This window comes from Peromyscus maniculatus, chromosome 16 (genome assembly GCF_049852395.1).
Source record: "Peromyscus maniculatus bairdii isolate BWxNUB_F1_BW_parent chromosome 16, HU_Pman_BW_mat_3.1, whole genome shotgun sequence".
Classification (NCBI taxonomy): domain Eukaryota; kingdom Metazoa; phylum Chordata; class Mammalia; order Rodentia; family Cricetidae; genus Peromyscus; species Peromyscus maniculatus.
In genome coordinates, this window is record NC_134867.1 from 4,566,709 (window position 1) to 4,593,989 (window position 27,281).

The window sequence follows — 27,281 nt, forward strand, 5'->3', positions numbered from 1 at the left end:
CATGTTTTGCCAGAAGAATGCAGTCAAGAAAACTATATTAGCCTACAAAAGACTTGACATTCTTACTAATAATTATGACCGAATTTATTTAAATATGCATATATATGAATAAATATTAACCTCTTCTATAATTACATCATACATAGTATCTGAATTGAATATCGATCTTAATAAAGGCCTTTGAGTTAGGTCTTCAAGTTCAAAGGACAATAGGAAATGAGAAAGCTTAGATGTGAATCATGAGCCTGTTACTAGGAGTATATTTCCTTTAAGTTTCTTCAATTAAAAACGGGGGTTAAAATAATGTGTAAATTGAAATTTGTTTGTATCACAGATAAAAATTTGGAAAATATAGCAGAGCTCTTTGTAGAATTTTTTCAATAAATAATAACTTAATAGTTATAAAGTAATATAAAAATGGAATGTAACAAGCAATGCAATTGTTCACTGCTTTCTCCATGCCCTTGATGTGTGCATTAACACTTTTCTCCTGGGAGACACCATGTCATCTTCAGCATGTGCTGGGGCAGTTTTCCCTACGCCCCATCTCAATGGACGCATTGCTTGAATGTTTTCTCCATTTACCTGACTGGTTGTCATTGCCCAATCCTCTTTTCTAATGGCATTTTCTGTGAGATAATTTATGTAATTACCCTTTTCTGTGAAAATTTATTTTTCACAACTAGATATAAAGTGGCTGGAGAAGAGCAGCTCTGGCAAAAAGCAGAGTATTGTCTTTGGAATTTGTAAAAGTAACTGAGTCCTGAGTGGGCAGTCCTAAACACATATACATGTGGACAACATTAAGTGGACTCAGCAGGTTGTAATTATATATGCATGTGTTTGTATGTATATATATGTGTATATATATATATATATATTATATGCGTGTGTATAACAATAATAATTATAGAAGAGGTCATGAAGTTTAGATGGAGCTTGGGAGACATGGCAGAATTTGAAAGGAAAAGACTGGATAGAAATGATAAAAAATATAGTACTCATGACTAAAATTCTAAAAAAAATTAATAAAATAAACATGGCGCTAGTTTGAATGATCTCCAGGGACAGTGGCTTAAAGTTACTTGATGTAGCATATAGAAAAGGCCTCTCCGTTTCTGAATGTCTAGTGAGCATCATGCTGCTGTCTTCTCTGTAAGCTCAGGAACATGGCAGGGTTTGCATAACTCAAGTTCTCAGAGGGATGAGGGCAATTAGCAATTAGTTTTTATTTAATATTTTCTCCTGTTACTACATGCCACTGTTTGGCCATGTAAAACCAGAAGAAAGACAGTGTTACAACCTCATTTTTTAAAAGCCGAAAGCTTTCAAACTCAAATTATTGCACTGGGCAAAATAATTTAAAAATATTAATTAATTGTTAAAAAACAAGCTAGTAATCCCATTTTATCCCTGTCTTTGGGGGGCTAAGCAGGGAACAACACATTTGAGGCCAGCCTGTGTCTAAAAACAAAATAAAAAAATAAGCCCTAGTAACTTGATGATCGAACTCTCTTCCAAATGTTTGGCAATGACCCCTTTCTACATTCTTCATTTGCTCTATCTTCAAATCCACATTTAAAGTGTAAATTCTAAATAGTGAGAACAATAACTTTAAAAATAGCACAGAAAAAGAAGATTTTAACCTCCCATATATTTTGGCTCCATATTTCCCCACTTGTCAGCCACAGGTGTATAACTCAGAATTTTTATGTTCTGACAGCTTTGGACTCACTACTGTTTCTCCATCCCCACTGTAAAATACAGATGAAAAAAGATCCTAAATTTAAAATATATTAAGAATTTCACAAGGAAGGCAACAGAACATGAGACCAAACTGCAGTGTCTTGTGGATGGTGGCTGTGTTCTTCCGTAGGCTCCTTCACACTAACTAGCACCCACTCCTCAATAACTCAGCTAAAGATTATATTTTATATAAAGGTGAAAACCCCACTATTAAAACTCGAATTCAAAGATCAGGGTCTCTGGGGATACATCGAAGGCCTCCATTTATAACTTCAGCTATAGAAATTGGGATAAAATTTTTTATATATGGTGGCATCTAGAACCTGACTCATAGGCCATTTCCTTGTGACATCGTTGTATGACATCGCCCACCCCCATTCCACCCCTTTTCAGGCTCTCCTGCTCCTTTGTCAAAGATACTATGTCTGCCTTTTCATCTCCATAACACCGTGAGACCAATTTCTGTTACATTTGTGGTATCTATTAAATGATTTTCGATGAATGAATGTTTTATTAGACAGATACTAACATAATTCACTAATGGAGAAGAATGGTAGAAAAAAGAAATTAAAGACAAATATCTTGGATAATAATTTGAAAATAAAAACATTAGAAGAAGATACAATAAGATAAATAAGATATTTGAGATACGATAATTGAATATGTTATTTTATATTGGTAGTAATTTAGCAACACAATAGATACCACAATTCTATCCTTATGAGGAATTTAATTTCTTATTCATAGTAAACTTTCAGTGTTGAGAAAGAATAAGAGAAAAATGAACATGGCAAGATGTTTAGACAGAATTATGAGAACAACATTTTCCTATCACAGTAGATTTCCCTGGTAGTAAATTGTAGTGGAGAACCCTTCTGGAAGTACTATACAACTGCAGACGGTATGAGAATATAGGCAGTGTTTTCCTGTAATCAAATAATGAAATATAATTATCCCAAGTGTCAGGAAAACCATAGTCTCACACACTAGTTAGTATTAAATAGTCAGATTCACATTGTTAATATAGCATATCAACAGTTTTCTAAAATTATTATCCCCAAAGCCTGTACCAATATAAATACTGTATCTATAAGTAGCTCTTATTATATTGTGTGCACAATATACCACATTAATTTGGGGCACGGCATGAGTTATTATTTGCAGCTTTGCTTTTGAATAGTTTTCCCCAAAAGTAAGTCCAGAAGACCAGATACATGCTTTAAAGTTGGTTTAATATGTGTTTTTTACCAGTCAGATTATCTAGAGGAACAGATAAAATGATAAAATGAATCTACACACACACACACACACACACATACACACACACACACATATATATATATGTATATATATATATATATATATTCATTTTATATTATCTGTGTGTGTGTGTGTGTGTGTGTGTGTGTGTGTGTGTGTATACACAAACACATATGAAAGGGATGTATTAGAATGGTCCATAGACCAGGTAGTCCAACCGATGAAAGATTCAAGAATCCAGGAGTTAGCTGGGCAGCAGTGGCTCACGCCTTTAATCCCAGTACTCGGGAGGCAGAGCCAGGTGAATCTCTGTGAGTTCGAGGCCAGCCTGGCCTACAGAGCAAGATCCAGGACAGGCACCAACACTACACAGAGGAACTCCTCTCAAAAAAACCCAATAATAATAATAATAATAATAATAATAATAATAATAATAATAATAAAAATAATAATAGTCCAGGAGTTGTTCAGCTCATGTGGTTGGATGTTTTAGCTGGTCTACAGTATACACAGGACTCCCAAAGAGTAGGCTGTCATGCCAGTGAAGGAATGAACTTGCTAGCCAGAGTAAGTGTAAGAAGCAAACAGAACAAACTTCCTTCTTCCATATCCTTATAATAGCCTGCCGGCACCAGGTGTGAGTCAGATCATAGGTGTATCTTCCCACCTGGAAGGATCTGGATTAAAGTGGGTCTTCCTACTTCAAATGACTTAAGAAAAATTCTGTCAGAGAAGTTAAAATATTTTTTATTTATTTTTCATCATGGGGTTTTCAAAGTCATGTACCCACATGCATGTATTAAAACTTGAAATTGCATGCTTTAGAATGTGGTAATTTAGTAATCATCCTTGGCAATTTTTATGTTACTCTCTGTTATAAGCTAGATGATTGTGCTTATTTAAATCACAAAGATGTCAAATGAAAACATATCTTACTATGCAGATTTTTTATAGTTTCACTTGTAGATATATCATACTTAAAGAGTTCTAACGAGACTTAAAAATTTGCCCATTATTTCAGTGGAACAGGCAGTGATGATATAGCGATGTTTCTTATTCAGCAGAAATACATCTCTGTTAGAAATCGCCTTCCATGCTATCTGCTTTTCTTCATGAGGATTCACAAGATTTGTTTTGTGGATTTTATCATTTAAAAAAAGTTTTGCCTGTAATAAAATTAGACATTTATAAACATTTGCTTTGGAAATAAGCTTTAGTTCAGTTGCCTGCTGTTCCTGTTTTTAATTATATATATATATATATATATATATATATATATATATATATATATATTACATATATATGATGTATTTTATATGTTGTATATATATGATAGGTGGCTGTAGAAAATGAAACCTAGAATAGAGAACATGAGCAGGAAAATAGATCTTAAAGAAATCAGACAGAGGAAACAGACTAGAACATGCGTCACATGAACATGGAAGGGAAGTACTGTAGGGACGGATGTGGGAGGGCAGGGTCAAAAAAGGCAAACTGCATGCATACCATAAAGAAGTCCATTATTTTGTATGCTAATAAAAATAAAAATAATATGAAGCAGAGCTTAAAGCATGATAGGAAAGTCAAATAACCCTTGCTTACTTATATTGTAAAGTAGAAGAGAGTTTTAAATGCTTAGTCTCAGAACTTGGGCATGGGTGGACAGAGAGAATCTGGGAAAATGAACATTGATAAAAGTCCTCTTGGCATCCTAACCTTCCTCACAGAAATGTGATCCTACACTTGGCATTGTTTTGAGGACCCATGGGAAAATGCTTCTTCTTCATTTTATCAGCTGATGCATATCAGTCCCAGAGCTGACTCATCAGCACCATTGCCCCCACCCCACCCCCAGCTCTGTGCTTCCCATTCATCTCCTGCTGCTTTCTGTACTTTACACCTTGCAATGTGGGTTTTCACACTCTCAAAAATGTATTCTCTCCTATTATTTATGACAGTATTTTCTGTGTGAGAAAAGTCGTAGAATGTAAAGATGGAAGATACAAAGCTTAGAAGTGAGATAGATATAGCCGGGCAGTGGTGGCGCGCGCCTTTAATCCCAGCACTCAGGAGGCAGAGCCAGGCGGATCTTTGTGAGTTTGAGGCCATCCTGGTCTCCAAAGTGAGTTCCGGGGAAAAAAAAAGTGAGATAGATATAAGTGATTTTAAGGAAAGTATAAACGGTTAACCTGTATTTTAGCACATAAAACATCATTATTATTGGATTTTTTTTCCATTTGCTCCATGGAGATGCCATGTTGTTTTAGAGTTTTCTCAGTCTTACTGAAATGTCATGCACCATCAATGAATCATTCAGAATGCTTTGATACTTATGTGCAAGTGGGTTCTCAGTTGGTTGCCACTACCCAGATTAAAAGTATTTTGGTTATAAGATAAATTCAGAAACATACTAGGCTACATGAATGTTACTCCTTATTTTCCAAAGTACGTGATATAGAGGGCAGAAAATTATGTGTGCTGAAGTTTGTCAGAATTCTCTAAATGTGTCCAGTGCTGTCTCTCAAGAAATGTACTTTATGGAAACACCCCATTTATGATGAGTAATGAAGCAACGTGGGCATGTAAATAATACTGATGTTATAAATAAGAATTTAAAATCCCTCACTGGTCTATATCTTTATAAGGACATATTTTCTGCATTATTTTCTTTCCTAGGTAATAGAGGAATACTTAAAGTGAATATGCATTCAATGCATCTTGTATTAAATGTTAACTAGTTTAGTGTTACCAAGTATTATACACATATCCTATTAAAATTAATTTTCATTTTTATTTCCCCTAGTTTTGAATAGCATTGTATGACAACTATTTCACACGGCCAACATTTGGAAAAGAATTTGAACCTAAGATAAGAGCTGAGGAACATATAAATTATAAAATTTTAAGTTATTAGAAGTTTTTATTATATTTAAATAAAACATTTTGTTCCATTCAGCCTTAAACATATTTCACTTCCAGGAACTCATTTCAGTCTCATTCTGTACAACCTCCCAGTCTAATGCAGATAAAAATGTATGAGCTATTGGTGGGTTCCTTAAAATTATGCTTGACAGTGGAAATGCTGAAAAATCCTTATTACCCAGGCCAGCAGAATGGAATGCTTTTACTTCTAGCAAATGCTGATGTGCAGATTTGAGAGCACATGAGAAATTGGTAAACTTGCCCAGGAGAGTTTTATCATATTATTCACTGGACTTGGTGCATGATACAATAATTGCTTCTAGTACCATTTTTCTTTCTTTTACATGAAGTTATTATTTATCCATACGTCATGTGAAACAGAGAAAGAGAGCGTAAAGGAGATTCATAACTTGATGTAAAACTATCATTGACACAGTGTAGCTGGAGATAGGAATCACAGCTGGAAAACTGTGTCTTACTTATCAGAATTACATATGGTAACAGCAAGGTTTGACATTGTGGAGAACCATAAACACTAACAAGATACATGTGGCCTAAATTTTTCTCTAGTTGTGTGCAAAGGTATTTAAAAAATTTTTAATCACCTAGGAATAAATAAATTTATTTCTCTATGACATTAGTTTTCTTATTGTCTTGTAGATAGAATAAATTAATAGGTAGAATGGCCTATTGTACAATTGGATGGATGAGATTAAGTGGCTTAAAACTTCTGGTTATTTTGCTATTTTAATTTCTTACATATATCCTTTATATACCTTACACACTCCACGTTTATCATTAATATTATCATATTTTCTAGTATATCCAAAATATTCATTTTCTTTTAAAAACAAACCATTAATATTTTAGAACAAAAATTTAAAATTGTCCCAATTATGAGTTAATTATAACAGTGGAAAATAGTAGAAATAACATGTATTGCTACCTCAACCTGATAAATAACTTGTGCTGTTTTCACAAATTCTTAAAATACTTTTATGATTAAAAAAGATACGCTCTTATTTAGGAAAGAGTGTTAATTCATCATCTAGAAAATTAATTTTCTGTATTATATATTTATTCCTTACTCTCTTCTGTAATGAAGTCTTGATTATACTGTTCAATAAATAATACCATTTTGCATATAGTATAACCCCATGTCTAATCCCGGTTGATTAAAAAATCATAAAGCAATACAACATGTATTCATTCATATAATGAGTTATGCATAATTATGCATTCACATGAAGTTTGGAAATGATTACTAAAGAAAAATTAATAGGGAGGCTTATGCTGAAGAGTTCCAGGATTATGAATAACTGCGTATATGCTGGCTGCTGGCCTTTGGCAGAAATAAAAAAAAATTCTTATCATCTTCCCTTTCAGTTTGCTTTCTATAAAATGGAAATTATATCGCCACTATATCATTGCTCATTATAAGAAATAAATATTAACGTACTTAGGGCAGGGCCAAACAATAAGTAAGTGCTTGGGAAAATGTCAGCTAGCTTTATTGCTTAGTTGATAGAACCTAACAAGATACCTAATCTTTTGAATAAAAACAACTAAACATCATTTATTTATATGCAAATCATATAAAGATTAAAATCAGAGTATGAAGTTTATAGAATTAATTAACTATGCTTACATGATTCTTTTGACTATTATTCTAACTATATAGAATACTTAGACTATTATCTCCTTTATAAGGGAACATGATTTCCTCCCCTAAATGTTTAACTTTTTAATATTTTTTTGTTGTTTTTTTTAATTAACAAAAAATTTTTACTCATTTTACATACCAAAGATTCCCCTCTTCCCTCCCTCAGTCCCTCCAGCCTGCCCCTCCCGACTTCCCCCCATTCCCTCCTAAAAGAAGATAAGGCCTCCCATGTGGAGGCATTTAGTAGAGGCAGGTCCAAGCCTGACCCCCCCCCCCCAAGGCTGTGAGAGGTGTCCCATCACAGATGTGGGATTCCAAAGGCCCGCTCATGCATAAGGAATGGATCTTAATCCAACTGCCAGGGGCCTCTTAAGCAGATCAAGCTACACAACTGTGTTGCTATGCAGAGGGCCTAGTCCGTCCCATGCAGGCTCCACAGCTGTTGATCTAAATTTCATGAGTTCCCACTAGTTTGGTTTGATTGTCTCTGTAGGTTTCTTCATTATGATCTTGATGCCCTTTGCTCATAGATTGTTTCTTTCCTCTCTTCAGCTGGACTCCCAGAGTTTGGCCTGGTATTTGGCTGTGGATCTCTGTATCTGCTTTCATCAGTTACTGGATGAGACTCTATGATGACAATATTCCCCAATCTGATTACTGGGTTAAGCCAGTTCAGGCACCCTCTCCACTATTGCTAGTAGTCTAAGCTGGGGTCATCCTTGTGGATTCCTGGGAACTTCTCTAGCACTCAGTTTCTCCCTATCCCCATGATGTCTCATTCTATTATGGTATCTCTCCCACTCCATACCTGTTCCAGTTCAACATTCCTGTTCCCTTACATTCTCATCCCCCATCCCCTACCCTCCATTTCCAAACCCCTTATCCTTAGTTTACTCATGGAGATCTCATCCATTTCCCCTTCCCAAGGCAATACATTCATCCCTCTTTGGATCTTCCTTGTTAGCTAGGTTCTCTAGAGCTGTAGGTTGTAGTCTGGTTATCCTTTGCTTTAAATCTAGTATCCACTTATGAGTGAGTACATACCATGTTTGTCCTACTGAGTCTGGGTTACCTCACTTAGGATGATATTTTCTAGTTCCATCCATTTGCCTGCAAATTTCATGATGTCATTGTTTTTCATTGCTGAGTAGTATTCCATTGTATATATGTACCATATTTTCTTTATCCATTCTCTGGTTGAAGGATATCTAGGTTGTTTCTAGGTTCTGGCTATTACAAATAATGCTGCTGTGAACATAGTTGAGCATGTGTCCCTGTGGTATGATTGAGCATTCCTTTTGAATATGCCCAAGAGTGGATAGCTAGGTCTTAAGGAAGATTGATTCCCAGTTTTCTAAGAAACTGCCATACTGATTTCCAAAGTGGCTATTCAAGTATGCATTCCCACAACAGTGGAGGAGTGTTCCCCTTGCTCCACATCCTCTCCAACATAAGCCGTCTTTGGTGTTTTTGATGTTAGCCATTCTGACAGGTGTAAGATGATATCTCAAAGTCATTTTGATTTGCATTTCCCTGATGACTAAAGATGTTGAGAAATTCCTTAAATGTCTTTAGCCCATTTGAGATTCTTCCATTGACACTTCTCTGTTTAGCTCTGTAGCCCATTTCTTAATTGGATTGTTCAGTATTTTCATGTCTAGTTTCTTGTATTCTTTATATATTTTGGAGATCAGCCCTTTGGCCGGGGTTAGTGAAGATTTTTCCCATTCTGTAGGCTATTTTGTCCTATTTACTGTGTCCTTTGCCTTACAGAAGCTTCTCAGTTTCAGGAGGTCCCATTTATTAATTGTTGCTCTCAGTGTCTGTGCTACCATGATATGTTTAGGAAGTGGCTTTTCTTATCCTCTAAATGTTTAACTTTTTAATACTTTATATGGATTCCGGAACCATGGATTTGTTAGTACCACACTGTAACCAAGTAGAGGCACTTAGATATCTCAGAAGTTTTTAATACTTATTTTCTTCAGGTTCAGGAACCATAGCTTTTATTACTGACTCAAGCGTTGATTACCTTAGTCCACTGCAGTAGTTATTTTACATGTAAACCTCTTATCTCTCTGGCAGTGTGTGGTTCTTTTGATACAGATTTGACTGTCTTGCCATATAAATTTTCAATATGTAGTATATATTGATATTTGTGTGTATAGTCAAAATACATATGCATCACTTCCCAATATAAAACATGTTTAAACAATATTTAAAGGAAATGGGAAGGCCTAAAAATATACAATTAAATATGGCTAGAACAGGAATACACAGTGGAAAAAAATGATATTAACCTTTGGCTGCTTCACATTCTGAAGCATGGCAGTCACATAGAGAGAATGAATTCTTCAGAACTATGTTTTCTACTATATGGGACTGGAAGGCCCGGGAAGGAAGGGAAGTGTCCTTTGATAGAAAGGTATATACACATTTGTCATACTTGTAGTGATCTATTTGCTCATACAGAGTAAATTGTAAACATGATTGTATGATACATGTAAACTCATACATATTAGAGCAACTTATAGTAATCACAAGCATCTAGTTTACCTTAGAATAAACACAAATATCTAGCTCTGAGCATACTTACAGAATACTATATGATTCCTATATGTTTTAACTAATGCCACATAAAAACATACCATTTATAGTTTCTTTCAAATAATCTAGTGTTGTTCAAAGCAACATAGAAAACTTGAGAAAATAATTTTCAGAAAATTAAAAACAACAGAACAATAACAGAACAGGTTCACAGTCCTTTGACTGTCTTCAGCTGTTCACAGGTTTTAGCTTTGGAACTCGAGAAATGTGTTTAACCTCACCAGACACTTAAGTGATAACTCTAAATCTGTCATGCTAGAACACTATTGAAGTTTCTGAAAATATGCTCAACATCATAGATCACCAGGGAATTCCAAATTGAAACAACAGTGATATGTCACCACTACCCATTAATAATATCCAAAAGTACACACCATTGAACATGGTAAGTATTGTCAAGGACTAGAACAAGACCCAGAATACTCCCATTGCTTTGAAATACTATTGTGAATATAGCATTCACTTACCAAAGATACAGCATCCATTTTCTTTGGTATTTACCCAAATAAATTGCAAAGTTATGTGTTGATACCAGATCTGGAATGTATGTATATATGGCAGTTTTGTAGGAGTTTACAAAAATTTTAATTTCCATAGCAATTAAATGGACCAATAGCTTAGGTACAATACAATATTATTGAGTCCTAAAGGAAATGGACTACCAAAACTAAAAAGGAATTGAAAGAATCGAAACAGCACACTACCAAATGATGTAAAACCAATCTGAAAACTTATATACTGTATTTTTTCATTTATTTATATAAAATTCTGGTAAAGGCAAAACTTTGGACATACTAAAATCTTTAATGGGTAATGTGAGTAGAGAGCAATAGTATGACCTACGCTAATACTATATTCTATTTGCTACTCAAAATATACCATGGTCTGAATTCTATTTGCTCTTATCAAGATTGAATACATTCAAAGTGGGGTGGTCATACACACACACACACACACACACACACACACACACACACACACACACACACACAGAGTCATTCTGATTGCTGTGCTAGAGAGTCACAGCTATTGAGCTTACCTCCTTATATTTCTCATTTCAGTCTGTTCAACACTCCTCCCTCCCTGCATTGGATGTCACTTTAAACACAAGGATAGTTGTTCTTTTCATTAACATTCCTCTGTCATATTGATCTTCATGCCTTCACCTGAAATACATGTTTAAATCCATTGCTTCCTTTTCCTAATGCAGGATGTATATTTGTTGTACCTCCTTAGTAAAGGCTTTGAGAGACCTAAGTCAATTTTGTTTTGTGTTTTACCAGGTACCTTGAAGGTTTTCTTGGTGCTATTGATACATTTTATGTCTCTTTATGACTAACTTTCATTTGAAGTTGTGTGTTCTGTCTATTTATGCTTTTAATGTCTGCTACAAGATTAATGCTTTGTCTCAATGATTTCTCTTTTGTAGAAGTGTAGTTGGCTCACAATAGTAACACAAAATGATGTAGAGTGAATATGCATCAAACTATTGACCATCAGACTGTCTCTCTGTGTTTTAAGGGATGCACTATTTTTTCTTCTAAAATTTATTGTAGCACTTGTAACTCATGATTTTATGAAAAATGTAGTAATATGAGTTATTAATATTCTCCCCAATTGTACACAGTAAGCAAGAACTCAGAATTTTCTTTTATTTATAGATCTGCTTGAAAGAACTTTCCAGGTATCATATAAGTAGTGCAATTCTAGTTTGGTTATCTTAATCGTGTTTCATATATATGTTATATATATTATACATATAATATATATATATATATATTATCATGTGTGCATAGTATATGCCATGTGTCACAAATTATAATATTAGGCATTGTATATTTATAGTTATACATGGTGAGGTTTTTATAGTTAAACACTTTCTTGTAAGGCAGAAATATTCCTTAAGAAACATCAATATCTCTTTTAATATTTCTAGCTATGTTAAAAAGAATCAGAGGAAAATTAAATTGACTGTTGTCCTAAATTAATGAAATATTGTCTGTCTTCTAAGAAATATGATTGTTCTGATGCTGTTTCCTGGTTGACTGATCTGTCATTGTTTCATGGTTAATGTTCCAGGAAGAACCCTATGTCCTATTTAAGAAGTCTGACAAACCTCTCTATGGGAATGATCGATTTGAGGGCTACTGTATTGATCTCCTACGAGAGTTATCTACAATCCTTGGCTTTACATATGAAATCAGGCTTGTGGAGGACGGGAAATATGGAGCCCAGGATGATGTGAATGGACAGTGGAATGGAATGGTTCGTGAACTAATTGATCATGTGAGTGTGCTTTCCCACTTCCTGTCACTTTTGGATGATTGTTATGTATTTTGAGTCATTTTAATCAAAGCATATATTTTTGTCACTAAAAATAAACAAATTCAAGAAGATTCTATATCCCTCTTTGAGAAAGATGTCTGCACTAAATTAACTTGAATTAAGAGGTTTGATATTTGCTGATAGTTGATAGTAATTTTTCTATCATGATGTGATTTCTCCAAAGTGAATTCATTTTCACAGTGCTAACTTCTTAATTAGCAGAGAATAAGTAAAGCAAATTATAAATTTCTTATTCTAGGATAGAATACTTTGAGATAAGGTCATTGTATCTGTATTAAAAGAAACAGAATGAAATGATGTCTAAAAACAAGAACACAAGCAACTTAATCATAAGAATAGACTTTTTGTTATCCGTCTTAAGTATTAAATATTCAGCAATTGACTTGCTTTTGTTGACAAAAATACCTGTTCTTTATTAGCCAGAAAAGTACGGTTTCAGAATTCCCCTGTTGGCAGTTTTTAATGAATTAATTTATTTGAAATAAGTTCTTATATGTTATAACATTATATAGCATTGTATTTCATTTTGTGTATTGTGATATTTGTTCATTTGAGAATTTTCATAGTAATAGCATAATACAACTAATATTAAATAATAGTGTTATTACTAAGATAATAATTATAAAAAATAATGAAAATAATTCTCTTTAAAAGTTATTGTGTTGCTAAGTCTGGTAGTGCAGGGGTATATTCCCATTTACTTGGGAGGATGTGGCAGGAGAATCCCAAGTTCAAAACCAGCTTAGGCAGCTTAGTGGGATCCTGCTTTAAAATAAAAAGCAAAAGGAAGTATTGAAAGAAGTGTGGTGAAAGATTCCTTGCCTAGCATCTGAAAGCTATATGTTTAATTACAATATTGAAAAAATAACATTATAAACTGCTGTCTCAGTAAAGCTCCTGCCAATGCAAATAGAAACTGTAGACATTTAACTTATTATTTTTATTTCAAATTTTACTTTATTTTGTTTTTATTCTTTGAGAATTTCATACATGTATATAATGAGCTTTAGCGATATTCTTTTCCTATTCTCCTCTTACATCATCCTCTATTACATTACATTACATCTTACATTACAATTTCCTGCGGAAATTCTTCTTCCAAGCCCCCACCCCTCTTTCCATGTTTTCTTTTCTTTTCATTTTTTTTTAATTGTTTGAGCCACTGAGTCTAATCTGAGTTGTTTTCACAAGCATGGATTGAAGGTTATTTATGAGCAACTTATCTGTGGCTATACCATTGAAGTAGATGAAACCTCTTCCCCTAGCATTCAATGACTGCTCATAGGCATTCAGGGAGAGGCACAGCCTCATGGACACCTCTACTAACCATGATAACATAGATACTCCATCTCTTACTATCAGCATCTTCCTGTTATGGGTTTCTGCATTACCCACTGCCCACTTACTTGCACATTGTTAACATCTCTTTGCTGATGTTTATTTACTATCACATAAGTGTTCTTTCCCAGAAGCAGGGTAGAGAATGAATTTGACTTTGATTCGAAACTGAATAGCAATACAAATAAATTATTAATTTCTTTTCAAATCCTTCATATTTCTTTTATTTGTTTAGAACGTACTAAATAATATCCCAAGTTCTAGACTTTATTAGTTATTTTCAGATGTTTTGCATAAACAGGACATTTATTTTAATTTTGCATAGTTTTTTAGAGTCTAATAAAATATTAGATTGTTAACTTGTATTGGAGCCAAATGTAAAATATTGAACTGTACTGGTACTATTCATTTAATATTTATTATTACTATCAATTACTAATTGGGTGGCTTATTAGTGATTTAACTGAGACTATTTAAGCAAAAATAGTAATTTATTGGTTTTCATCTTTGTAAAGTCAGAGATAGCAAATGGACCTGGCGTGGTTCTTTCTATGGTATCATAATGTGCTGTGTGGCTTTTGTCTGCCTGTTTGTTTCCCTGAATATGCCTTCTGCAGGTCTAGATTACCTAGGCAGAAATACAATAACTTTACCCCACCAGATTGGTAAAAGATGGTAAATTGTGTTTATTGTGCTAGCCTAGTTCATAAACTAATTCAGAGACAAGTATTCAGTAAAGTGGCATTATGAGTAGTTGGGGTGTATATGAAATATTTAACTCAAGTAAGAGCCTATGGTGCAGTGCCAGTTCCAGTAAAGCCATGTAAATTTTCCATGTAAAAGGGGGTTTTCGAACAGAAATCAAGATGTTTATTCCTGAAAATATGTTCTGCAACTGCTCCAATCGTTATAATATGTATACTCTAGAAACCTGTGAGAAATCACTTGGTCAGGACATAGGAATTTTAGCTCACAGTCATATTATTATATAAGTTCTCCATATATATGTGATTAATACTTTTATAATTGGACTTTGTGGGATTGAGTTGTGAAAATATTATAATTAGTTTTCTATAATTTGTTACTTTATAGATTATCTGTGTATATTTCCTCAAGGACATTTAATAATGACTAGGAAATAATGTGTTAGAACCATAGAAAATGGCATACCAAATTATAGCCATGAGACTCACAGCTTTAGCTCAGTGGTGTGATTTCTGACCAGTAAGTACACCAGCAGATACAGCACACACACACACACACACACACACACACACACACACACACACACACACATACACACAGGAAGAAGTGTCTGTCATCATTTATATTTATTTCTCAAAAAGTTTTTTTTAATATTGAGACCATTGGTATATATTCAGACATTTCATTCATTTTATTGTTCTCTTTTTGTCCCTAACAAGACAACAGTTTACTCTTACAAACTCTTTTCTATGACTCCCTCATGTCTGTTTCCTCTAAAGCCTTGATTCTCAAAAATTAGTGATCATATTAAACTAAGATGATTATAGTCAACATAAGTTTTCATTCTAAAACCTCACCATAGTTTTCATATCTGTGAATATGCACATTTTTACCTAATTTAGTAGTTACACTGGTAGCCAGACCAGCACCATGAGCCTCCAAATGCTTATTTTTCTTGTCTCTGTGGGCTTGGTTGCCACTTTTATACCACTTCCACACACTTTGCACTATTACATGTCTCCAGCTCTGAGTTTTACATGTATCTTATTCCACCTTGTATGTTTTCATCATAAATATCTCACAAGTACCTCAAAGGCAACATGTCCCAAACAGAATCGGTCATCTTTCCTGAGCTTAGTCTCTGAAGGCTTCTCCCTGCCTGTGCATATTATAACAATTCAATACATTTTCCAACCCAAAATTTAGTAATCGTTTTTTAATGACTTATAGCTTATTCAACATGCTTCTTAAGTAACTCAGAAAGCTGCCCAACTCTATCAATGTTAATATTTCAACATAATGATATTTTTCTTCTAATCCATCATCTATATTGTATTCTCTTAATCAGGTTACAGAAAGAGAATTTTTATTATGTCTACCCTTGCTTCAAGTTTGTCAGGAATTTGTAATGCTCTGTAGATATATGGCCACAATAATACATTTGCAAGCTCTGAAAAAAACAAATTACAATTTATTTCTAAATCATTCTCTTAAGTCATTCTCAATCTGCTCTCAAGCTTTGCCATTACCTGTGTGTTAGGAGGTTATTCTGCAGGGACTGAGTCAGTAAGGCTCAGCTGGGTCCATGGAAGAAGAAAAATGAGGAGATAGTTTCATTTCTCTCCTTTCTTCTGAGATGCTGCCTTAGGATGTTTTGTTGATACATCAAATGCCACACACAGATCCTAGTACTGATACCTGCTATATGTAAGGCTCTTTCTCATTCTGTCTTCTGAACTGTTCCCTACAGTCTTTGTTAGATTGCCACTGTACTAGCTTCAACTATATCTGGTGTTTTCTTTGTCAGTGGTTCTCAAGCTATGACCACCAGTCTTTCTGACCGGACACACTTACACACTTGATAGAAATTCATTTCTGTCTCTTCCTGCTTCTGAATTTGGAACTCCAGACCCAAACTGGAGAGATCTTTTGGCTATTTCATTTCGTGAGTGCCTGAGGTGTTCACTGATGTGCCAGAGCCCGAGTGTTGCCATCTGCTCTGGTTGTTCAACGTGTTACTAGTCCCAGGGTAGATAAATCCTTCTCAGTTACTTCTGCTTGAGTGTGTCCTCTGTGCCTCTTGAGATCCAACCAAGCTGTCTCTGCATTTCCATCTCTTCTGATTTTTCCAGCTGCACCGACGTAGACTGATGTTTCTTTACGGCCTTAATGTAAGAAAGTTATTTTGGACACCGCTGTCTTCATCCTTCACTCAATTCATATCCTCTGAATTACATTCCTTAACTTTGGATATACTCTCCAGCAGCATTTTCACATTATAGAAAAGCATGTGTGTGACATTTCCATAATTCTTTTAATGTATAACAGCTAGTACACATTATTTTAGTTACTTGATTAATAGATATTTTACTTGAAACACACACACACACACACATATATATACATATATATATACATATATATATATATATATATACATACATACATACAGAATATGCCTTGACTATATGAACTAAGTTCAATAGTGCTTCTCACTTAAAGCATCCATAGAAATAAAGTTTTAAAACGTGCCATTAAGGTAGGTGCAAGGCAAATAGTTGTACTCATAGGTAATTATGTGGCAGAGCCAATAGAGTTTAAAGCTTGGGACTAGTCCAAACAACACAATGAGAACAAGTCTATCTCAAAATAAACAACAAAAATAAAAGTGTGTTCTTAAATGCAAGTTTCTTTTACTCAATTATCTACAGTTTGTGTAGTGGTAAGTTTCTCCAGTTCTGCCTGGCCCCACAATCCTGCAGTAGCTTATAAAATAATCACTCAGAGGCTTAATATTAACCACAAGTTATAGCCTATGGCTCAGGCTTCTTATTAGCTAGCTCTTATAACTTAACTCAACCCATAACTATTAATCTATGTATCGCCATGTGTTGCATGGCGTCTCATTACTTGTTGCTCTTTGGACAGTGGTTTGTTGTCTCCCTCTATTCACCTTTCTCTTCTTACTATCTCTCTTGGATTTTACCACCTGGCTCCATCCTGTCCTGCCATAGGCCAATTCAGCTTTATTTATTAACCAATCAGAGCAACACATATTCATAGCATATAGAAGGACATCTCACAGCAGATTTATTTATTAGGCATTGCCTGTGTACATGAGCAAAAATGATCCATGGCTGCTCTAGAATATTGATTATTAACTACAGGCCAATATAGGACTTTTTCTTGGATCATTTGAAACAGTTCAGAGAGTTTTGCTGTTCCTGAATTCAACATGCTCTTAAACTTCTAACCAGATAGCCCTTTATAGAGCAAAACTATCTAGAGGAAATATCCATGCTGAAGTAGACACTCTAGGTTAACCTGGTTCTTTTAGTCACCATTTAGAAAGACAAAGATCCCCTCCACACATTTTAAGCAAATCACAGTGTGAATATTGGTGGATGAATCATTTGACCCACTTTAGAATATGTGCCTATTTCAGAGCTAATCCACTGTCTGGGTTTGGGAGGAAAGAGTGTGAGTAACTGTCTCATGTCTGGAACCATGAGGTCAGGCCATTTATGTCACACTTAGTGCAATTTTATGTGAGCTTTAGTGCACAGGCAATAAATACTTCACACAAGATTCTTTTTTCAACTTCTAAAGCATATTACTACATTTTGGCAAGGGAAGTTTAGCTAAAATGGACATTAAGAAAGATAAAAAGGAAAAATAAAAGATTGGAGAAGCCTCAAACTTACAAGTATGGAAAACATGTAATTAAAAGGAAGAAAACCATCCAAAAGGTCCACTTATGTACCCTGTATTGTAGAAATATAATTTAATATAAAGTCATCTTTTCATTTAGAAAATCAATTTAATTATTGGATAAGCATTAAAGAAAATGTGATGACAATCACTATCTGATAGATAAGTGATTTCAAAGACAGAACATCTCCAGTCTTTCATAGATCCAAGCAGTGCTGTGTTATTTGAATGATGACTGTCTCCCAGAGGATGATGTGTTTAAATACAAGGTACCCTGTTGGGGTTGCTGGTAGGAAAATCTTGGACATGGAGCCTTACTGGGGTAATACGCCTCGGCCTTGAGAGTTTAGAGCTTCATTTGCTGTCTGTGCTCTGCTTTGAGCTTGTTGTTGAATATATGATCTCTCAGGTTCCTTATTTAGCTTCCCTCTGCCATCCCTCCTTACTATGATGAATTCTCTCTCTGGAACAGTAGGTCAAAATAGACTTTTTCCTAAGTCACTTTTGGTCATTGTGTTTTATCACAACAAAAGTGAAGTAACTAATACAGATGTGTTGCCGATATGGTTTCAAAATAAGCTTTGTATTTATTGTTCTCTGTGTGAGTACTTTTGTAAAAAGGAGTTGTTCTAAATTTACTCAGTAACCATCTCTGCTAAATATCTGATTTTCTCCAAAGAGAAAACACATTATTAATTTTATGGCAAGAAATAGTTTTGCGACTTGGAGTCAGGTTATTTGGGAGTTAAAGTCTTACCTTCAACAGATCTTGGAATATAAGGTCCTTGTCTTTATTCAAGATAATATTTAAAGGACATGCTTCAATCTCTGTGATAAAGACCATTGCTCATCTTAAAGTTCTCTAGATACTCAAATACTGCACAGCTATAGCACGCACATGCACACACACTCACACTTCAAAGAGAGAAGACTTGACCATTTATCAAAACAACAGCAATTATTTTCTAGAGCCAATGATCTCCAAAACATTGGTTTTTGAGTAGTTTATAATAACAAACATAAAATCCCTTGTGTAAAGTGAACCTTATATCCAATCAAAACATTTTATTTCTCCTTTGACTATCATGCAGCTGTGCACCAATGGACACATCTAGCCAGCAGGTCAGTATTAGAGAATACAGGATCCAATGCTGGACAAGATCTTTGCTGACTTTTCTCTCCCAAAATCTGACTATTACCTCTAAGCCTATGTAAGATTACCATCTTGGGGAGGTTTCCTGGTCAGTTTTAGGTTGGTTTCTCTGTGCCCTTCATCTAATGTGAGTAATGACTTCAGGAATACAGTCTTACTGTACAGTTATGGAAGTCAACAAAGATTTTAAAACAGTAGTTGTGCTGTTTGGGGGTGTTGAGAGCTCCTTGACCAATCATCGATAGGAAGGCATACCACGTATTGCAATGAGACCTTCAGTTAATAACCTAAACAGGGGACCTCTGTTCAAACTCCATATAACATGTTGAATTTTTTTTTTTAAGTAGGCTTGAAAACTAATGGATTTTGTAAGGCTTCTTGATGTGGTTTTAGTTTTTACTGACCACCCCTATATCTTTGCCTCTCCCCAATTCCCTGATTACCACTTAAACCTAATCCTAAATATGTCATCCATTTCCATTAAAGACACATACTCTCCTCTGTAAATGAATGGTTTGATTCCTGGTGTCCATAGTTTTTCCATGTGTTCTTTTTTTTTTTTTTTTTTTTTTTGATAAAGCCATCCATCAACACCTTATTTTAATATCACCCAACATCCATTGTTGAACCTTTCCTGACTTAATATTCTCCTATATTTTCTATTTTAAATTTTTATTAAAATTTTCCATACAATATATTTCAATCTTATTCTTCCCCTCCCAAACTCCTCCCTGATCCTCCCTGTCCTTCTACTCACATAACTTCTTGCTCTCTCTAAAGAAAGATAAAACAAACATTGCGAAATAAAAGATAAAGAATATCAAGAAAAAAGAACATAAAAAGTCCACAACAAAACATGGAGTCTATTATATGTTGGCTAACTCCTCCTGAGTATGGGCCCTGTCTTAGAATATATATGATATATCCAATTACACTCCATTAAAAAAAAAACACATTTCTCTTTTCCAGCAAATCAATTGCAGACAGCTTCTTTATTAAGGGTGGGGCTTTGAGTCCATTCCCCACCTCAGTTCTAGGATTTTTAAACCCTAGGAATTTTGCTATGCACCTTCCTTTGAGATGTCAACCATCTATGGCCTGTTTCTAATTTTCTGATTTCCAAATGCACTCTGGGTTAAGATAAATGAAGATTTGAAGTTAGGAAGCACATATGAAAAAGAAAAATGCAGCATTTGTCTTACTGGGTCAGGGTGAACCTCCCACCACCCACAGCTGTGGTAGTGTCCCAGAAGAGGAATGGAAAGACATCAAATGGAGAGGAAAACTTCAAAGTGCAGGTTTCTGAACATGACATGATTGCTGTATACCTCAGCTCACAGCAACTGGGATTACATGCACGAAACCTGCATAAAGCCAAACTGGTCAATATATCATAAGAATGAAGAAGCCCCGACCCCAACCCCTGTTATTGGAGTTATAGGTGGTTGGTTGTTGCTTAAGGAGAGAAAGTCGCTCTCCTTTATGGCATCCAGTAGATTTTTCATGCCCCAGTGGATGGACACGCACTACACTAACTACATGCAGTGAATTACTAATAATTTTTTTTTTAAAAAGGCATAAACATAGATAGGCAGATGGGTTGGGGGCCTTAAGTGCAGTGGGAGAGGGGTATATATGGGTAGTTCTGATCATGATAATTTGTATAAATGTATAAAACTTTCAAAGAAGAAAAACATTATATTTTAATAAAACATATTTTTAGTTGTCAATTTAACTAAATCTGGAATTAACTAAAACCCAAGTGGCTGGGTACACCTTCAAAGAGTTTTCTTTTCTTTTCTATTTTTCTTTTTGTAGAAAATCCTATTTTGTCTAAATAATAAAAATCAAGAGTTAGTTATCAGCATGAAAGCTGAGAGATTAGAGATGCAGAGCAACCTGACACTAGAAAGACTTCTTACCTCTACTGAATCCTCAGACCAAAAGGGTCGAGCTCCTGTCTCCAACCTGCCTTATCACTTTCTCTCTCCACCCAGCCATATTACTTCCTGTTTCCTCCTCTCAAGTTCTGGGGTTAAAGTTGTGTTCCACCATTGCCTGGTCTTTAGTGGCTAACTTCACATTCTGATCTTCAGGCAAGCTTTATTTGTGAGAGCATAAACAAAACATCACCACATTTCCTCTTTTTTGTCTAAAATTAAAAAATATTATAACTAAGATAAGAAAAACTATATACAATAAGTATAATAACTACATAAAATATAGACAAGCAATAATTACATTTACAATATCTAGTCCATTAATAATTGATAAATTCAGAGAAAATACTCCATATAAATCCTATCTTGGTGAGTCTAAAATATTGTAAATAATTCACTTTCTATCCTAACTTGCATTACCAAAACTATCTTCTAATGTCTCTCAACCTTATATACTTTTCACTTCTTTAGTGAATTTCTTTTCTGAATCTGGTAGCAAAGAGGACTATAACTATAAGATCTTCAACTCCTTCAAAGACCTGAGAAGGAAACAATATTACCTACATAAGCAGGAATGTAAGCAAGCGACTTTCCAAAAATGTGAGAAATGAGAGAAACAGCTAACTGCCTGAACCCAAGGTTCCTTTGCAATGTTGGGACATCTATCCTCAGCTCACAGGCCTAGCATGTCTGATAGACTTCTGTGAAGCAGGATAATTGAAGGGCTGTCCAACCTTGTCTTGGCAAAGCTTGGCAGTCCTTTCTTTTGTGTCCTGCTTGCCAATTTAGACAGCATACTGTCAGAATTCAAAGCAAGGGCATTTTCTTGCCCAGTAGCTAACTTTTGTCACAGAGAAAGTAAACTCCACATCGAGATTCTTTAATGACCATCACTTCACCAAAGTAGATTTGGTGCTGCCAGGAGCAGACATGTCTTATTGTCATAAAAGAAAAAGAACCTATACTATTAAAAATCTTAAACACCATATTCTGTAGATCTCTGAAGTATTTGAAGACGACCTATCTATCTAAAATATATCTGTTTGATCTTGGAAACATACCTGATATGACAAGTTCAATTGTAATAGGTGAATAATTACTAACCTGAATTTCCTTATTATCATAAGTAGTTGTTATTTGTAACTTTCAAGGACTAGCAATTTGTATCACGTTGTTAAATGAGATATATGGGAACAACACCTTGAATGAGATTAGAAATGTAAGTACAGTGTGTTCTAAAAATTATTCTCAACTGTGTATCAGTATAAAAAGATCCACGTCAAAGTAAAATATTTAAAACTATTAGTTTCTTTTTAAAAGTAAATTCAATAATCTACTCTTTTATCCTATCTCTATATCCCCCTTTTTTCTTTTTAAAGTTGATTCAATAATCTAGCAGGACTTCAGAAAACTCCAGCTACACTACCCTTCTATCCTATCATTTCTTTATCCTCATTTTTCCTTTTCAAAATAAGAACCCTGAATTTAAACTCCTTTGTTCAGCTTTTTTTTCTGACCATTACCAATAACAACTTGTAAACAACCCCAAAAATAATAACAAATATCCATATCCCATTGAATGACTAACAACCACCCACCCCACCTCTTGGAATGGTGAGCATCATTAAATTTACTTTCTGCTATCTGGGTGCAATGACATCTTTAGGTAATCCTGAAAAGGAAAATTTGGGTTAATTGTCAAGTCCTGGTAGAGGTAGCTGTATCGATTGTTGTCTAGTCTCTGCATAATGACAATTGTCCTGAGCAGTTTATAGTCCAAAGTTGATCTTTAGGTGGAATTTTTCACCATAGTGGTATTATCATAGTCCATGTGTAATCATTGTTGTGGGGCCCCATCCTCCTTTTGGAGACTTCAAATGTCACTGTTAGACATCATGGTTCATTGAAGAAAACTAAAACATTTTAAATGTCACATGTAGCAGATCTCAAAGAGGTTAAAGGATCAGTATTTGTTATGTACATCCAGAGTACAAACGCTTAATTCCTAGTTACCTGATAGAGACTTAAACCTGAAATCATGTACAGGAAGCTAGATGAAGCCTTTTTTTTTAAGAATTAGTTAATACTCTATATGACCACTAATAATATCATGACAAAAAGTATTATATATATATATATATATATATATATGTGTGTGTGTGTGTGTGTGTATTAATCTTATAAGTTTTTGGATAATATTTATACTTTAAGAAATGCTTGAGACGGGTTGTGGTGTGGTGGCACACCTTTAATCCCAGCACTAGGGAGGCAGAGCCAGGTGGATCTCTGTGAGTTTGAGGCCAGCCTGATCTACAGAGCGAGATCCAGGACAGGCACCAAAACAACACAGAGAAACCCTGTCTCAAAAACAAAACAAAACAACAACAAAAAAAGAAGAAAAGAAAAGAGAAGCTCTAAAGAGTTAAGGAGTATGAGATTAGTAGCAATACAATACTCCCTAATTTTGATTTGTCTTCTGTCCCATATTAAGTGGCTCTTCTGACATAAGACAGAGATTTTGGACTTTAATAAACATGCTTGGGTTTAGAGAAGGAAAGAGCCATACTTCTACTCCAAAGCCAGTTTTAATTTTTAATTTGACTAGGACTATAAAAAGAACATTTTCTTGATGTATCTGTAGAAAGCAGCAGAAACAAACATTTATGAAGATTTATGAAATTTTATCTTGTTGAAAAAGTAAATTTACTCTTTTTCTTGGGACATTTTTTTCTGAATAATTTGTCCTTTTTTGTCACATCTCATTTGTCCAGTGGTCTTTAGATTCCTTAGATAGATCCTTCATTCTCCTGAGAAGACAATAACAAAACCCTGCCCCAACTCTAACTTTGGGGAGGTTCCCTTTTGGCAAGTTATATCTGATCAAATGAAGAGCATTTGTTAGTCACATAAGTTAGTGTAGACTGAATGAACACACTGTTTGGACTATTATATCTTCTAATTAAGAGGTCTCTCTTGTTCAAATTGAACCTTTATCAATTTTGATGGTATCCATAGCTTTTCTTCTACTGAGGAAACAAAACCAAAACCTCTTCCCCAATATAACACGTATCCTGGTTTCCATTCTGAGGTCAACACATCTTTAAAGTATATAGGCTGATTTAATTTTGTAGTTTTTTTTTTTTAAAGATTATCCAATGTCTCTCCATAGCTGTTGTTTCTTTCTTGTTAGCACTGAGAAAATTCAAAGTTAATAAAGCATTATGCAATCTATTTCTGGAGGTCTTTATTACACATTTCTGTTTATTTAGCATGTCATTTAGAGTTCAATTTGATCTTTCTATAATTGTTTGCCCTGTAGGATTATGTGGTATACCTGTAATATGCTGTACATTATAGTAAGCAAAAAAAGTTTTCATTTTACCAGAGACATATGCCAAAGCATTGTCAGTCTTAATTTGTACAGGTACACCCATGATGGCCACAACTTCTAGCAAATGTGTGATTACAGAGTTAGCCTTTTCAGAACTCAAGCAGTTGCCCATTGAAATCCTGAATAGGTATCAATAGTGTGATGGTATACATATTTTAATTTTCCAAATTCTACAAAATGAAACACATCCATCTGCTTTGTAGGTAGTGGAGTTTGGTTGTATATAGAACGTATAGTATATTTCCTTATGATTTCCTTGGCTTGTTGCCAATTGATGGAAAAATTCTTTTTCAAATCTTTGCTATTGAGATGGTATTTTTAGGAAACTCTGGGACCTCCAGCACATCTCCTATCAATATTTGATTAATTTCCTTATTACCTTGTGCTATATGGCCTGGCAGACCCATGTGGGATCAGATGTCTGTTATATAAAAGGGATCATTCCTTTTCCTGATTATTTCTTGTAACTGAAATAATAATGAAGTTAATTCTTACTCATCAGTAATAAATTCAGCAGTTTCAATGTGTAAAACAACTCTTTCTGCATACTTAAAGTCAGTAACTATGTTAAGAGGTTCTGTAATACCAACAGAATAGCATGTAATTCTGACTTTTGGACAGAATCATAACGGCTTTGAGTGACTTTCTTTAAATATTCTGATTTGTAACCCACCTTTCCTGATTTATTCGCATCAGTATGGAAATTGGAGGCTTCAGATATTGGTATTCCCCATACAATATGGGGAATGATCCAGTTAGTCCTCTTTATAAATTGAATTCTCTTGCTTTTGAGATATTTGTTGTTAACTTCTCTCAAAAAATTACCAGAAGCTCTTTGCCAAGGTTCACTTTCTGCTAATAATTTGTCAGTTTCATCATTACTAGGAGATACTACAATTTCTGCTGGGTCTATTTCTGAAAATTGATGAAGTCTCAATTTTCCTTTTAGAATCAAGCCCGAGACCTTTTCCACATAAGTTTTTAATTTTTTTACTTTGCTTATGTGCTAAAAAGATCCATTCTAAGATAACATATACTCTCTACATTAATATTCCTGTAGGAGAATGCTTAAAGGTAAAATAACTAGAATGCAATCAAGCTCTGGATCCAAATGATCCATGTGGGCATTCTGTAATTATTTTTTCCACCAAAGCCAATTCTCTCTCAGATTCAGCTGATAATTCTCTTGGACTATTTAATTCCTTGTCACCATTTAAAGTTTTGAACAAATTAATATGTTCTTGCTTTTCTACTTTAATAGAGGGCATACATGGCAAATGTCTCCTAGCAATCTTAGAAAGTCATCAAGAGTCTGCAATCAATTTCTCCTAATTTTCACTTTAGGGGTCTTATTTTTTTAGACCTATTTAAATAATTAACAGAATCTTCTCATTGTACTTTTTCAGAAGCCATTTGTAATCCCCAACAATGAAAAATTTTTCTTTACTTCTTCAAACATATTTTCTAAAGTATCTACATTTGAATTAGCTAGTAAGATGTTGTCCATGTAATGGTAAACTATAGACTGAGGAAATTGCTTATGTAACATTTCCAATGACTGTTGTACAAAATATTGGTACAGGGTAGGTCTACGTAACATTTCCTGTGGGAGAACTTTTCATTGATATCTCTTAACAGGCAGGAAATTATTACAAGTAGGCACTATGAAAGCAAATTTTTCTCTGTCTTTTTTTGGTAAAGGTATAATAAAGAAACAGTCTTTTAAATCAATAACTATAAGAGGTTGTTCTTTAGGTAACATAGAATACAAAGAAATTCCAGACTGTAGAGAGCCCATTGTCTAAATCACCTTATGAACAGCTCTTAGATCTGTTATTCTCCATTTTCCAGATTTTTTTGTAATAACAAATACAGGAGAATTCCAAGGACTGGTTGATTCTTCAATATGCTGAGTATTTAGTTGTTTCTGTACTAGCTGTACCAAAGCCTGCAGTTTCTCTGATGTTAAAGGCCATTGCTCAACCCATATAAGTATGTCTATTAGTCATTTTAAAGATAGAGCTGTTGGTGTCTTTGAGAAATCAGTGGCTGTTGTGTTCTGTTCTTGTACATCCTGGATGGTTGGTAACTATCTATAATAAGTTCTAATATTTTTTCCAGAAAAATACAAATTTATGGTTTGTTCCTGAGATTGGAGGAATATTAATTTGGGTATTCCATTGCTGTAAGAAATCATGTCCCCATTAATTCATTGCTATATTAGCCACATATGGCTTTAATTTTCCTCTCTGTCATTCTTGCCCTCTAAATTTCCCCATCTCACTCTGTTTCACATGAGATAACATTCCAATCCCTAAAAGCTGAACATCTCTCTCTCTCTCTCTCTCTCTCTCTCTCTCTCTCTCTCTCTCTCTCTCTCTCTCTCTCTCTCTCTCTCTCGTTTCTCGAGACAGGGTTTCTCTGTGCAGCTTTGCGCCTTTCCGGGAACTCACTTGGTAGCCCAGGCTGGCCTTGAACTCACAGAGATCTGCCTTGCTC

The 27,281-nt window shown here is 34.6% G+C and overlaps 1 protein-coding gene across 3 annotated transcripts in view; it reads left to right on the forward strand.

Annotated features, from left to right (window-relative positions):
- Grik2 (glutamate ionotropic receptor kainate type subunit 2) overlaps nucleotides 1-27,281 on the forward strand; it is a 609,237-nt gene that overhangs the window by 404,330 nt on the left and 177,626 nt on the right. For all 3 annotated transcript variants that reach the window (XM_006983740.4, XM_016002308.3, XM_006983741.4), the window contains exon 11: nucleotides 12,278-12,484. In XM_006983740.4, coding sequence (XP_006983802.2) covers nucleotides 12,278-12,484 — 207 coding nt within the window. The remainder of the gene's footprint in view (nucleotides 1-12,277; nucleotides 12,485-27,281) is intronic.